General features: G+C 36.0%; 1 protein-coding gene across 3 annotated transcripts in view; it reads left to right on the top strand.

Annotated features, from left to right (window-relative positions):
• The window catches only part of HELZ (helicase with zinc finger), a 193,708-nt gene that overhangs the window by 74,435 nt on the left and 103,645 nt on the right, over positions 1-15,628 (top strand). For all 3 annotated transcript variants that reach the window (XM_066235080.1, XM_066235082.1, XM_066235081.1), the window contains 4 exons: positions 1,211-1,409; positions 1,870-1,977; positions 3,019-3,316; positions 14,116-14,383. In XM_066235080.1, the coding sequence (XP_066091177.1) occupies positions 1,211-1,409; positions 1,870-1,977; positions 3,019-3,316; positions 14,116-14,383 (873 nt within the window). The remainder of the gene's footprint in view (positions 1-1,210; positions 1,410-1,869; positions 1,978-3,018; positions 3,317-14,115; positions 14,384-15,628) is intronic.

Raw genomic sequence — 15,628 nt, forward strand, 5'->3', positions numbered from 1 at the left:
GCCCGCGGTCAAGGCACATATAAGAAAGCAATCAATGAACAACTAAGGTGTCACAATGAAAAACTGATTGATGCTTCTCATCTCTCTCTGTTCCTGTCTCTCTGTCCCTATCTATCCTTCTCTCTGACTCTCTCTCTGTCTCTGTAAATAAATAAATAAATATCTTAAAAAAAAACCCCCAAAACCTTAATGTACACTTACCTTTTCAAATACTGTGAGACATTTGATAATTTAAATTGTGCTGTGGTTCATTTTATATTTCTTGCTATTTGATATTTTACCAGTTGAAAATTTATCTATGATATACTGTATCACTCTTGTCTCCATTTTGCTATTTATAATTTACATTTTATTATCATAAGATGCTTTATATTTTTTATGGTTCAACTGTTTACAAATTGGCTGAACCCATAATTTGCAGGGTTTTAAAAACTTATAAAATGTAATGATCAAAGTCTTGCATTTTTATGTTTTTGACTACTGACTTGTCAGTTAATTTTTGAATTATAAACACTGAGAATTCATTAAGTCTGTAGCCTTTAAAATGAACACTTATGAACTTTACCTATTGAAGAATTTAATCTATTGAACTGTGATTCTAATATAAAACTTTTATCCTTAATTTATTTAAAACTTCAAGCAAATTAATATAGTCCAATATTTTCAATGAAATATAGGTAATCATAATATAGAAAAGAGTAAAGGTGAAAAGCAGAAGCCTTAAAAATGATAATTTATGATATATTAAAGTTTTTTCCAGAATGAAGTTCTTTGTGGGAAATTTTCTTTAGGTTTCATTATTTTGGGAAGTAGGGCATACTTGTGTTTGACGAGCTAATCCACTTGATGTCAGTATTGCTGTAAAAACTTCTGCTCTAAGAGGAATTTTCTGATAGTTGTATCAACAAGGAAGCTACCTTTCCAATGGTCGTTTCTATGGGTGGGGGGAGGGGTTATGATTATGTTCTGCTTTTAGCATTCCCTGATTCCAAAGGAGGTCAGTAAATATGGGAGTTGCTATTTTGACAAACTGTTGTGAATGTTCTCTAAATTTCTTCCTCCTCTGTGCAAGACGGTGTGATAAATATGACCTTTTAGGAGATTAAGTTTTGTTTTGGTTATTGAAGAGTTGGAGGGCAATTGCTGAAAGTTAATCTTTTAAATGGTCCAACAAAGTGTATGATAAAACAGTCTTTCCTATTCTACTTAGATTTTTAGAGCAAGGAATCTGTAGGTATGGTGCGCAGTGTACTTCAGCACATTCCCAGGAAGAACTAGCAGAATGGCAGAAAAGATATGCTTCACGGTTGATAAAATTGAAACAGCAAAATGAGAATAAGCAGTTCTCAGGCAGTTACATGGAAACCTTGATAGAAAAGTGGATGAATTCATTATCTCCTGAGAAAGTGGTGAGGAAAATAAACTGCACTTTTTTGTTTGTTTGTTTTAAATAATGACCTTGTTTAAATTTTAACTTTATTTTGTGCTATATTTTGGTTTATTTCATTATCCTCTATATGAAGAACTTGATTCTTGATAAAGTGTTTTTTTTTATAGCAAATGTAGAGCCATTTGCTAAAATAAAGAGTAGAATTAAGCCATTTGTTTGGAGGTTTGCAGGTATTATATTAATTTATTTTTATTCAGGGAATTTTTACTGCCATTTGTTTGTAGTTTATTTTCTTATGTCTCTTATTTTAGCTTTATTATATTTTGTTCTTATACAAGTAACTGAAAATTAGTATATAAGATACCTTGCTTTGCAAACAGTTCTACTACATCTTACTGTTGACATTTATTTACTATGTTAGAAGTTTTGTGTGTGCTTTTAGGAGTAAAAACATAACCTTAGTTGCTCTCCTTTTTCAGCTTAGTGAATGTGTAGAAGGGGTAAAGGTAGAGCATAACCCTGATCTGACGGTGACTGTCAACACCAAAAAGTCTCACCAGACATGGACCTTTGCTCTCACCTGTAAGGTAGGAATTTTGTGCAATCTAAGGAATATAACTTTCCAGTTTTCTTAAAGCTTCTTTGGACTTTTAAATCTCTGTGTTAAAGAGCATTAACAATGTTTTAATCTAAGGGCATTTTAATGTAGCTTCTATATTGTACTAAAGTGTTCTGCATTTTGATCATTAAAGGCACAATTTTTTTTTTTAGATTTTGAGATAAAAATCTTTGTAGATGTTTACATATTTGCTTGCTTATTTATTTGGTAAAGAGGTCTTCGTCATACTATCTTCTAAACTTGGAACATAGGATGGGGTTCAAGGCTTATAATTAACTGTTTAAAAATTGTTTAATCTTGGCAATTCTAAGATTTTTAAACAATGATAACTTGTTTTTATATTTAATTTGATAAAATACAAATTCTGTAATAATGATGTTTTAATAGGAGACATTTTGCAGTGCTTCTCATCTTGAATTACAATATTCAAAGTTTAAGAATGAAGCAAAGTGAAAATTTCTGTGGGTAGATGCAGTGGAAAGGTTTTGTGTACTTTTTGGTGATATTCCTTCCACTGTCTCGTTTGTATCTTGGGGTGACAATTCTGGGAACATTTAGCTTCAGCCTTGAACCCAATCCAGCACTTTCAAGGTTAATTGCCCGCCTGTGAAGACTTCCTACTTGAGGCTAGAGAAAGCTCTTCTAGGCCCAGGATATGGGGAGTTGGAGGTTGATGGTCATACAAGGTGATAGCCTTTACCAAAGTGAAAGGTGAACATATCACAGAAAGGCAGGGGAGCTAGTAATGGAGCAGATAGATGTCATTTAAAAAACTTTCAGCTTTGTTGAGGTCTAATTGACATAAATGTCATTTTAACAACATTTTTTTTAACCATTCTGATTTCCCCCCCTTAAATGGCTTATGAGCACAATTTATATTTTTAACATAGTATCTTAGAAGCATGGGAAAGTAAAAGTCCCTTATGGAAATATTTTCATTGAAGAACCCAGTTACAGTTGGAGTTTTTTACCCCCTTGTACTCAATGCATTATTTTAACTTCCTTGTAGCCTGCAAGAATGCTGTATCGTGTAGCATTGCTTTATGATGCTCATCGTCCTCATTTTAGTATCATTGCAATATCTGCTGGAGATAGTACTACCCAGGTATCACAAGAAGTTCCAGAGAACTGTCAAGAATGGATAGGAGGAAAGATGGTCCAAAATGGATTAGATCATTACGTGTATAAAGTCGGGATAGCATTTAACACAGAAATATTTGGAACTTTTCGCCAAACCATAGTTTTCGACTTTGGATTGGAACCTGTACTCATGCAAAGAGTAATGATTGATGCAGCTTCTACAGAAGGTAATATTTAGATTTTTTCCCCCTGATACAATGTATTAAAAGGCACTATCGTAGCAACATTGAAAGATATGTTTTAGCTCCTGTACTATGAATAGGGAGGCATCATAAGGGGAAAAAATCCTAAATTAATTGACTCATTTACAATGTAATAAGATCAGAATGGTTTACATTATGCCCTTTCTCTTTATACAGTCGTAGGGCAAAGCTCACTCTGAGATTCCCCAAGCTTGTATGAGTCGATGATCAGATCTGTCTTGGTCTCCCAACTTCATTGTTAAAGTAAGATGATTTTAGCACAAATAAAACCTTATAATATTAGTCGGGGTAGAATATCATTTTAATGGTAATCGTGAGTATACCTACACTATCTATTTCCATGTCCAACTGTCCATTTACTGATGAGATGATATTAGTGTATTATCTCTGAATGAAAAGTCCTAAATATAAGCTTTTAATAGTTGGTTTTGTACATTCACTAATGTGAAGGAGACCCAGGCACTGTTAATAGAATCTGCTCTGTTTTCTTGGGAAGAGGTTCCTGGTTTGTAAATGTAAGCACCTGTAGAAAATGATGAATTTCCTTGTATGTTATCATATTGCTGTGTATACCTAAATTTTATGCCAAGATTCAAAAAGACAAGGAAAGGTCATGTTAAGCCTACAGTTCTTTGGCTCTTGGTTTTATTCATAGGTGCTTTATTTTTATTTATCAAACACTGAGTATTTAAATTCGTATTGCAGAGCTGTGTGAAACTTGCTTTTGTATTGACTGTAACTCACCATGTTAGGGAGGAAGTTTTTTACTTTGTACCACACTGTCCTATTTATAAGAACTAAAAGTTGTGTTTTTCATGAGCAAATGCTAGGATTTAATTTTTTGGGGCAAAGTGAACAGGTGGAATTGTTCCTTTAGCAGCTGGTAAGGTTAAATCAACATTTATGTCCAAATCGAACAATTAGGCATTACCTTCTTATATATATGTTAATATTCCCATACTTTATTTTACCTTTATTTCTCACTTTGATTTCTTTTACTTGTTTTTATTATTATATTGTTTTTGTCTTCATACTCTTTGAAATAAAAATGTAATTTCCCATAGCCAAATTGATATAATAATTGACAAAATGAAAATATTTGCTTTATATTTACTCACAATTTTTTTTCTGTGAAGGGCCAGGTAGTAAATACTTTGCATTGCAGGGCAGCTGATGTCTGTTGCAGTTACTCAGATCTGCATTGTAGTGACAGAGCAGCCACACACAATCTGTAAGTGACTGGGCGTGACTGTGGTCCAGTAGGACTTGACTTTTGAAACAGCAGCAGGCTGGATTTGCTGCATGCTGTGGTTTGCCTATTCCTGTACTGGCAAGTTGCTTTTAGAGACTAGAAAGTGAGACAACAAGACCGTGAGACCCTCTTTTTTTTTTTTTTTTTTTTAAATTTTATTTATTTATTTATTTTTAGAGAGGATAGAGAGACAGAGAGAAGGGGGAGGAGCTGGAAGCATCCACTCCCATATGTGCCTTGACCAGGCAAGCCCAGGGCTTTGAACCGGCAACCTCAGCGTTTCCAGGTTGACGCTTTACCCACTGCGCCACCACAGGTCAGGCGAGACCCTCTTTTAATCATAATGAGACTTAATGATAGAGACCAACATGCATCTCTCCTCAAATAGAACTTGGGGAAGATGTTTTGACTTTGACGTGGGTTGTATTTTAAAAGTTTGCTTTTAGATTGGTGGACTCATGACTCATTTCTCATAGACGTAGGTTGTGTTGTCAAGAGTCTGTACTAGTTAATAAAAGCCTATTTTATAAGATAGAGCGTTAAATGTTTGCAATAAAAAGTAAGAGACAAGTGATACTATTAAGATAGACAATGAGAGAAGGTAGTGATGAAGAGGGTTTCAGACACTTGGGTGGCCTGGAGGGAGGAAGGGCCCTGGGCTACTTTTCCTCAGATATGTTCTCCTTTTCTGCTTGGGGAAAAAGAGCAGTGGACAGACTTCAGAGGCAAATAAAGTTGGATTCGGATCCTGATTTTCGGATTATTACCTGTGTGACCCTGGGCAGAGCACTTAACATCTGAGCTTTCTGTGGAAACATCTGTAAATGGGGCTAGTAATGCCTGCTTTAGAGGATTATCGTGGGACCTAGAAATAAGCCTTGCAGAATAATCTGGCACATAGTAGGCATTTAGTAAATTATAGCTATTATTTTTTTCTTTTTTTTTTCTTTTATTATTTTTTTACAAAGACAGAGAGAGTCAGAGAGAGAGATAGATGGGGACAGACAGACAGGAACAGAGAGAGATGAGAAGCATCAATCATCAGTTTTTCGTTGCGACATCTTAGTTGTTCATTGATTGCTTTCTCATATGTGCCTTGACTGTGGGCCTTCAGCAGACCGAGTAACCTCTTGCTGGAGCCTGCGACCTTGGACTGAAGCTGGTGAGCTTTGCTCAATCCAGATGAGCCCGCGCTCAAGCTGGCGACCTCAGGGTTTCGAACCTGGGTCCTCCGCATCCCAGTCCAACGCTCTATCCACTGTGCCACCGCCTGGTCAGGCATAGCTATTATTTTTTATCAGCAGCTATGATTAGGGTAATTTCTGGATTACAAACAGAATGAAGAAAGCAGGAAGAGGGGAGGAGGATTTTTTTTTTTTTTTTTAAATGAGGACGGAGACTAGTGCTAGCAGAAGGACTGAAAAGCAGAGATGAACAAGTCAGGAAGGCCATAGCACCCACAGATCTTACCAAGAGAGTCAGTGCAGAGTGGAAGAGAAGTTGTCCAAAATGACCGATACTTGAGAAAGGTAACTAGAAATAATCTCATTCCTGATGGTGCTAATATATCAGTGTGAAAACAATATATTTTACGTTTATTCAGATATAGTAGAGAGAATTCATACAGACAAGGATTTCCTCCCCTTTGGAACCAATATTATATCTTCCTCCTTTTTTTTATAATACTGTATCTTTTATTAAGTGACCTTTTTGCAGTTTGATATCTTTACTTATTTTGTTTTAAGCAAGGTTTTACTTTTACATAGTTATGTTATGGAAAATAATTGAAAAAAGTTAAGCATTTTCTTGAACTAATTTGGATATGTTAAAACAGTCACATAGTGAAACAGGAAAAATTAATTTATAAGATAACAATACAAAATGCAAAATATATTTTATGGTATCAGTTTTGTAACATAAAAGGAAAACTTAAGTCTAGGTTTAGAAAGCAAGCTAGATGACATTTGTTTGATTATTTTGTTACTTAAATTAGCTGTCTTGTGCTAATTTTTAATTTGTCAGATATTTTCTATATTGTTAAAATTGATGTCATTTAATATGTTGATGTTTTTGTTCTTGAAGTTTTTATTGTGGACTATATTGGTGTCAGTGTGATTGTGTAGAGTCCCAACAGAATTTTGATGAAATGAAAGTAGGATATAAACAATGTTTGTTTCCTGTGTCAATCTTAATACTAGTTAGTGTTTTTTTTAATTATTATAGCAGAGTGCTTGTCAGCAAAAAAATAGAGGCAAAAGATTTATGCGAAATCACAATTTTATAAAACATTCTGAAATAAAAAAAATGTAAAATGTTGTATCCCATTTTTATCTTTCCCTGGAATATTTGTATGGATAACATTCAGAGACATTGAGAGTAAGAGAACATCTTTGTTAAATTGGTGACAATGTAACTGACAGTCTGGCTAATTTCATCTCCAGCCTCAGCCATTTCATCATTTGATCTTCCTTGGCGGAGAATTACAAGTCAAGTGTTATTCCATGGACAGGTTGGCCAAATGCAGTTGGGAATTGGGGAATTGAATTAGATCTGGGTTTTATTATGTTTCCATATAGTTTTGCTAACATTATAAATTATATCACAGTATAATTTGGTTTATATACACTGAAAGAAATTCAGTGATGGTATGAAATAAGAAATTTATTTTTTTTAATTTTTCTGAAGTGAGAAGTGGGGAGGCAGACAGACTCCCGCATATGCCTGACCAGGATCCACCTGGCATGCCCACCAGGGGGCGATGCTCTGCCCATCTGGGGCATTGCTCTGTTGCAACAGGAGCCAATTTAGTGCCCTTGGTAGAGGCTATGGAGCTATCCTCAGCTCCCGGGCCAACTTTGCTCCAATGGAGTCTTGGCTGTGGGAGGGGAAGAGAGAGACAGAGAGAAAAAAGGAGAGAAGGTTGGAGAAGCAGATGGGCGCCTTTCCTATGTGCCATGGCCAGAAATTGAACCCAGGACTTTCACATGCAGGGCCAACACTTTACCACTGAGCCAATTGGTCAGGGCCAGAAATTAGAATTTGATAGGGAAATAGCTTTATCACTTCTTGCACTTGATTGACTGTCCATTGTTTAAATAAGGTTTTGTTCTTAAGTTAATGCTATGGGCATGCATTTCTCTTCCATATAGTTATAAAGTTGGACTATGATGGATCATCTTTTAGCTTGATGTTTCCAAAACTGTATGCCATAGACATTAATAGGGGTTATACACATTAATAATGGGTGGCGTTCCGTGTCTAAATACATTTGGAAATGGTGCACACTTTATTTCCCTTGTGGAGAGTCACAGTGTGCTCAGTAATTAAAGGCTCAGTGTCTGTCAAACCGATTTGATCATAGAACTTACACTAAGTGCATTACTCCTTGAAACTTAAAATCAAGTTAGTGACAGACATTTCTAATTCATCATTCATTATTGAACTAAAATACCTACTTATTTTAGTTAATTCCAACTTGAATTGGGAAAAATAACCCACTTTTTTTTTTTACACAAAGCATTCAAACCTTTTTTGTTTGCAGGTTATGAATGAATACTTTCCCCCTGTAGTTGTTGTTTGGCAATCCTGCAAACTGAGAAACATGTTTAAAGTTAACATTGTTTTATCATTGTTTTTCCCTTGTTGCAATTCGGGTCCAGAAAAAATTTTTTTGGATGAAAGATGTACCTCTCAAAAATGTGTGGTAGCCTGACCTGTGGTGGCACAGTGGATAAAGCATCGACCCGTAATGCTGAGGTTGCTAGTTCAAAACCCCAGGCTTGCCTGGTCAAGGCACATATGACAAGCGACTACTATGAGTTGATGCCTCCTGCTCTTCCCCCATTTCTGTCTTTTCTCCTCTCTCCAAAAATCAAGAAATAAAATCTTTAAAAAAAATGTGTGGTAAAAGACATCTACAAAAGAAGGGAGTTAGTAGTTTCCTCTTGCTTAGCAAACAAACTGCATTATATAGTTTATACCACAAGTTTGAGTAATGGAAAACTTTTGCTTGGCAAAATTGACTTGGAATTCTGCTTTGCATATCTGAAAGCTACAGGTTGACAATTCTTATATTTAAATGTGAAAATTTTATATTCATGTTTCTCTACTTTGAGTCTAGCAGTGGATGTTAGCACTAACATTAAAATATTAGTATGACATACAAATGATCTCCAACTGCCAAAGTGGTATATATAGTAAATATGTAATATTTACTATTATGTGATCAGAAAGGAATAGAAAAATTGATTTTGAAAATTGTATATTTGCCAATAAAAGATAAATATAACTGAGTGAAAGGATATAGAAGCATGAATTACTCCTACGCTGTTTTAACTTTTTTTTAAAAAAAAGACTTTATTTCATTTTTAGAGAGGGGGGGGCAAGGGGAGAGTGGGGGGGGGGCTGGAAGTATCAACTCCCATATGTGGCTTGACCAGGCAAGCCCAGGGCTTCAAACCGGTAACTTCAGTGTTCCAGGACGACCCTTTATAAGTTTATCCCATTGCGCCACCACAGGTCAGGCCTGTTTTAACTTTTTATTAGCTGTGCAGAGATCTGGAAAACGGGACAGACAGATAGAAAAGCTCAGAGGCGCTCATCTTTTATGTAGCAGTTTTGGTGAGAGGAATGATGATGTTGACATGGCTAGCTGAAATGGTAGTTTGGGATTACTTTTGGATTTTAGTTTGTTGTTAATTTGAGTGGTCAGAATTTGTAAAGCCACAGTCAAAAATATTTTCTGAGGATAACAATGTTTTGGAATTAGGAATCATTTTATCTCATTCTTTGGAAGTCCTAGATAAATGATCTTTTTTTGTTTTAACAAATTCCATATTTAACATGCATTTATTGCATGCTTCTTTTGTGTTGGCCCTTATGCTGTGTCCATAGAACACTGGGTTTTATTCTTCTTACTTACTTCTTACCCATTCTCCAGGTCCTGTTATTTTCAAGTCTGCTACATACTGCAAGACAAAACAAACCAACCCTTTGGATGCTTTATTAGGATAGTAACTATGTGGCTGAAATGAGAACCCTGCTGTTCTCTGTAATCAGAGGGCAGGAGAAGTTGGGAAGCTATCTTGTGTCAGACTAGTTACTCCAACCTCGAATTCTGTTTTTGACAGTAGCAGTTCTTCCCTTACACTGTTTTCAAAATTTAGGTATATTTTAAATATCTTTAACTTTTTCTTAAAAATTTCTCTTAAAATATATTTATATTTCTACCTACCACCTCTCAGGGTAACCAATTCCATAGATACGTAATTTCTGTCGGGTTCGCTCTCAGATTTCTTATCCAGGACTTGGTTTAATGAATTACTGTTAGACTCTCCCTACGTGGTTTTATGAATAATGACTCTGACCTTATTCACTTCTCATCTTTCCAGAGTGTTTTTCATCTTAACCTAATCTAGGTTGATGGAAAGTGAACCAGCTCAGGCTGCCCTGAGTAGCGCACAAGCCTGGGTTAGATGTTAGCAGATATGCATGTGTTGCCGGTGGGAGTGAAATGGGCCCCAGTAACTAAAGCTCAGCCCCCCTGGGTGGCGTCTTCCCCCTCCTTTATTTAAAGAGGAACCCTTAAGGATTAATGACCTCTCGCACTGGAAGTTATGTGGGTAAACAGGTTTTAATAAGCTTATTTTTTCAAGTGAGAGGATTGGAGGCAGAAGTCTGTCTCAAGTTCAGATGAAAGGGAAGTGACGTGGTTTCTGCACAATACATCCTTGGTGGTCGCTGGCCACAGTTCATTTCTGACATCCGAGTTAATGCCTTGACCGTAGTTTATAGACTGAGGCTGGCACACACGGATTTCTTCCAAGGTCCTTTCTGCTCCCTCCGCTCTCTTTTCCTTTGTATTGTGCTTACAGGCATTTAAAAAAAATGGCATAAAATTTAACATTGTTTGGGAATTGTTTTGAAATTGTACTGCCTGTGTGAAGATACTATTTTTTTTTTTACAATCCATTTTTTTAAAATTTTTATTCTTTTTTTTTTTTTTTTTTTTTTTAAGAGAGGAGAGAGAGAGGGAGATAGAGAGACAGAGAGGGAGAGGAGAGAGAGACAGAGAGAGAGAAGGGGGGAGGAGCAGGAAGCATCAACTCCCATATGTGCCTTGACCAGGCAAGCCCAGGGTTTCGAACCGGCGACCTCAGCATTTCCAGGTCGACGCTTTATCCACTGCACCACCACAGGTCAGGCAAAGATACTAATTTTAAGAATTTCATAAAATCAGGGTGGAGATCATGGCATTACATAGGTAAAATGATAGCATCATAATTTCTCATACAACTTTTTCCAAAAAGCCTGACTACTTCTGGCCCAGAATAGAATGACTTTCAGTATAATCTGCTTTGTATATCAAATAGGTGATAAAAACACCTTTTTGAAAGGAAAGCTATACTGTTTTAGGTTTATTATCCCAGCTACCTAAATATCAATTAGGAATAACTAGTGATGTTTAAAGAATATGAATATAACATTAATCTAGGAATAGTCTGAATCAATTTCTTATTTAAAATAAAATTATGAACTATAATTCCCCACCCTAAAAAGTAGTTAGATATCCTTTTATTACATATTAAATAGATTCTTCCATATTACATAATTTAATTTTTAAAAATTGGTTGGTTTGTCATGGTACTCTTGGTATTTCTCTTTTTGACTTTTGAATCAAGGAAGAGAATTATGTAAATCTTGGCTCTTTTGATAATATGTAGCATCTGATCTTTAGTGATGGTAAATATGTGCGTATTTGTATGATTTAAATATATATATGGGCCCCAGTAACTAGTCACACTCAGCTATGATTTAATGAATGAATAGGCAGTGCTCAGTTTTAGAGTGATTTAGGAAGAATATGTGTTTAGTCTACTTTATGAAACTTCTACAGTTGACCCTCAACTCAAGGATAAGGGCTACTGACTCCCTGTGCAGTTGAAATCTGCATATAAGTTTTGGCCCCTGCCCAAACTTACCTATTAATAGCCTACTATAGATAAAAAGCCTTATGAAGAGCAAAAGCAGTCGATCAGTACATATTTTTTATATACTGTATACTTTTTTTATTTTTCCAAAGTAAGAAGCAGAGAGGCAGTCAGACAGACTCCCACATGTGCCCAGCCAGGATCGACCCGGCATGCCCACCAGGGGGCGATGCTCGGCCTCTCTGGGGCGTTGTTCCGCTGCACCCAGAGCCATTCTAGCGTCTGAGGCTGAGGCCGTGGAGCCATCCTCAGTGCCCAGGCCAACTTTGCTCCAATGGAGCCTTGGCGGTGGGAAGGGAAGAGAGAGAGAGAAAGAAAGGAGAGGAGGAAGGGTGGAGAAGCAGATGTGCGCTTCTCCTGTGTGCCCTAGCCGGGAATTGAACCCAGGACTTCCACATGCTGGACCAATACTCTACTACTGTATACTATATTCTTAAAATAAGCTAGAGAAAACAAAATGTTATTAGGAAAATCATATAGAAGAGAAAATACATTTATAGTATTTATTGAAAAAAAATATGTGTATAAGTGGACCTGCACAGTTCAAGCCTGTGTTGGTTAGGGTCAGCTGTGCTTGTGAAGCTGTTGCAAAAATAGACTATCATCATCTCTTTCAAAGTGTTTTAAAAATGCAAAATTTTAATGAGAAGACCATCTTTAGAGCTTGATGATTATAGTTGTATTTATGTTGCCATTTGAGAACTAATAAAACTGGCATGTAATAAAAAATGCCTTTTCAGCCTGACCTGTGGTGGCGCAGTGGATAAAGCGTTGACCTGGAACACTGAGGTCACCGGTTCAAAACCCTGGGTTTGCCTGGTCAAGGCATATATGGGAGTTGATGCTTCCTGCTCCTCCCCCCTTTCTCTCTCTCTCTCTCTCTCTCTCTCTCTCTCTCTCTCTCTCTCTCTCTTTCTCTCATTCTAACTCTCTCTCCTCTCTAAAATGAATAAATAAAAAAAAAAGCCTTTTCAAAGAGCAAAGGTTAGAAATTAGGGGAATTACTTTCTTTTTCTTACATTTTTACATTAAATCAGGGCCTTTACATTTTAATCTTTTAAGATATTAGGATAAGATTTCTTTTTTTGACAGAGACAGAGAGAAATAGGAAGGGAGAGAGATGAGAAGCATCAATTCTTCATTGTAGCACCTTAGTTCATTGATTGCTTTCTCATATGTGCCTTAACCTGGGGCTATAGCAGAGTGAGTGACCCTTTGCTCAAGCCAGTGACCTTGGGCTTCAGCCAGCGACCCTGTGTTCAAGCTGGTGAGCCTTGCTCAAACTAGACTGAGCCCTCACTCAAGCCGGCAGCCTCGGGGTTTTCAACCTGGGTCCTCTATGTCCCAGTCCGACACTCTATCCACTGTGCCACTGCCTGGTCAGGCTAAGCTAGTTTCTTATATTAAGAAATTTCTCTTGGTGGATGACTGTATGTTTATAATTTATATATATTTAATGTAGCAAAATCTCTCATTAAGCCAAACATTGTAATCATGCATTATGCTCTCATTTAAAAAATAGCACAGAATCACAGGATAAGTTGTCTTTGTACAATACTTCAGAGGCTAATCTCTTTTTAAAACTTTCTATTTTTTCCTATAATTTTAACTTGAGTTGTGAAACCATCTTCCCAATTATGTTATATGAAAACTGGGTCTTGGCCTGATTAGTCAGTTAAGCAGCTTTTTTTTTCTTTTGGGTAGGTTGCATATTTATAGGTGTATGTATGTTCCACACAATAGAGAAGTAATATTCACTGCAGTCAGAGTGAGGCTCTCCAGTGCTAAGAATTTATGATACGGTACATTTCACCCTGTGTGGGTATTCTGCACTTTTTTCCAGAAATGTCAGACTTGAATAGTCATGCACATCGACATTGTGCCCTACTTACAGTATAATGCAACTGAGACTAACCTGGATTTTGTTTTTCCAATGGCATTTGAATGGTACATCATAATGCATTTTAATGTGGTATTAGCAGTGTTTTTCAAAACTTTTCAAAAAGATTTTTTATTTGTTGCAAGTTGATTTTGAGAGTTTCACTGTGCTTTACCACACAAAAAAAGACTTAACCTTTCATGGTTTTGTGATCTTTTGTATCTGTAATGGGGCAGGTACTAGTAGTAAGAGGAGAAAAGTAATTGACATCTGGTAGATTTTTTTTTTGTCTTATGGGAAATTTGTCGTATTTTCTTCCTGAAAATCAGATTTCTCTTGACTGAAGAGTTAAGTTCTAAATATTAGTCTGTATTTTTAAACTGTTAATACGATTCCTGATATGTCCTAGCCTGATGTAAAAAATAAGATGTTTTTTATATGGATTTTATTGATGTTATTTTGTTAAGCTAGACAAAAAAGTATTTCTGGTATGGGGAAAATACTTTGTCAAATGGGTTTTTATATTCTGTTTTTAAGAATTTTAGGTATAGCATATAAAATTCTCTTACCAAAATGTACAGTGCATTATTTGAGAATTTTAATGTTGTGTTCTTTTATAAATGTGTTTTTTGTTTCCATCTAGATCTTGAATTCCTGATGCATGCAAAACAGCAGCTAGTAACCACAGCTAAGCGTTGGGATTCTTCTTCTAAGACTATTATAGATTTTGAACCTAATGAAACTACTGATTTGGAGAAGAGCCTTCTTATCAGATACCAAATTCCTCTCTCTGCTGACCAGCTATTTACCCAATCCGTTTTAGACAAATCCTTGACCAAGACCAACTATCAGTCACGGTTGCATGACCTTCTTTATATTGAGGAGATAGCCCAGTATAAAGAAGTCAGCAAGTAAGTTACGTTAGACTTTTTTTTTTTAATCTCCCCTTTGGATGGTATTTTTCATTTTGAAACTGGAGATGTGGTGGCCCTGGCTGGGAAGCTTGGTTAGAGTGTCATCCCAATACGCCAGGGTTGTGAGTTAGATCCCTGGTCAGGGCAGGTACTAGAGTCAACCAGTGAATGTGCGGATGGTTGGAGCAGCAAATTGATGTTTCTCTCTTTCCATTCCTCTTTCACTCTAAAAATTAATGAAAAAGAAAAAGAAAATGGAGGTGTGCCTATGTGAAGACTGATAGTAAAATAGTTGTTAATTCAGTGGCTGTTACTCAGTAGCTGTATATGAGCTTCTGAAGGCAAGAACTGTGTCCTGCTCATCTTGGTATCCCAAGTGTTTAGTACATAGTTCATTTCCAAAAGACTCTGCAGGTGCTGGGGGTGTGAACGTGTCTTCCTGCACTCAGGAGCTTGTGTAGCCAGAGTAAGCGCTTAGTGAGTATTTGTGTAGGAAATGTACAGAAATGGAAAGAAACCACACATTTTGAAAAGTAATTTTAAGAATGGAACAATCTAATGTTCAGGAAAACTATTTGCTAATAAAATACCTCTATCACAGTTTATAAATGCTTTAACATAGTCTGCATTTTATTCATGTCCCACAGGTTAAGACCAAGTGTTTAAATCAAAAACTTACTTGAATCATTATAGAAAAAGTAATCTGAGAAATAAAAGTCCAGTGAAAGAAGATGTTAATGAAGTAGTTGTTATATTTGGTAGTAGTGTTCTACCTTTAATAAAGTGGAACGAGCCTTAAAAATTGAATCACAGTTATGAGGCACGAACACATTTTTATAAGTAGTTTTCCCTGTAAATATAGCTTAATCAACATATTTTTCTTTCCCAAGCTGCTTTTATTTGTACTTTATCATTAATATTATTAATAGATATTGAACGCTCATTGAGGGATATATTCAGAAAAGGGAAAGTGAAAACTTAAAGATACCTTGTGTTACTCTTATTTTATCTAAATTTTGGAAAGTATTTTATTCAAATTAAATAATGTAAGATTTACAAAGTCAGATAGAATATAATTTTCATTACTCTTAAGACTTTAAATTATGGTCTATTGATGGTCTTTTAAAAGACATCGATTATATCTATAGACAGTTCTAATGAAATGGTCAGTTATCAGATAGCAAGAATAGTGGCTTGTATAATGTGCACTATTCACATTTTTAACACAGGGCCGGGCAAAAG

The sequence above is a fragment of the Saccopteryx bilineata genome, chromosome 6, assembly GCF_036850765.1.
Source record: "Saccopteryx bilineata isolate mSacBil1 chromosome 6, mSacBil1_pri_phased_curated, whole genome shotgun sequence".
Lineage (NCBI taxonomy): Eukaryota > Metazoa > Chordata > Mammalia > Chiroptera > Emballonuridae > Saccopteryx > Saccopteryx bilineata.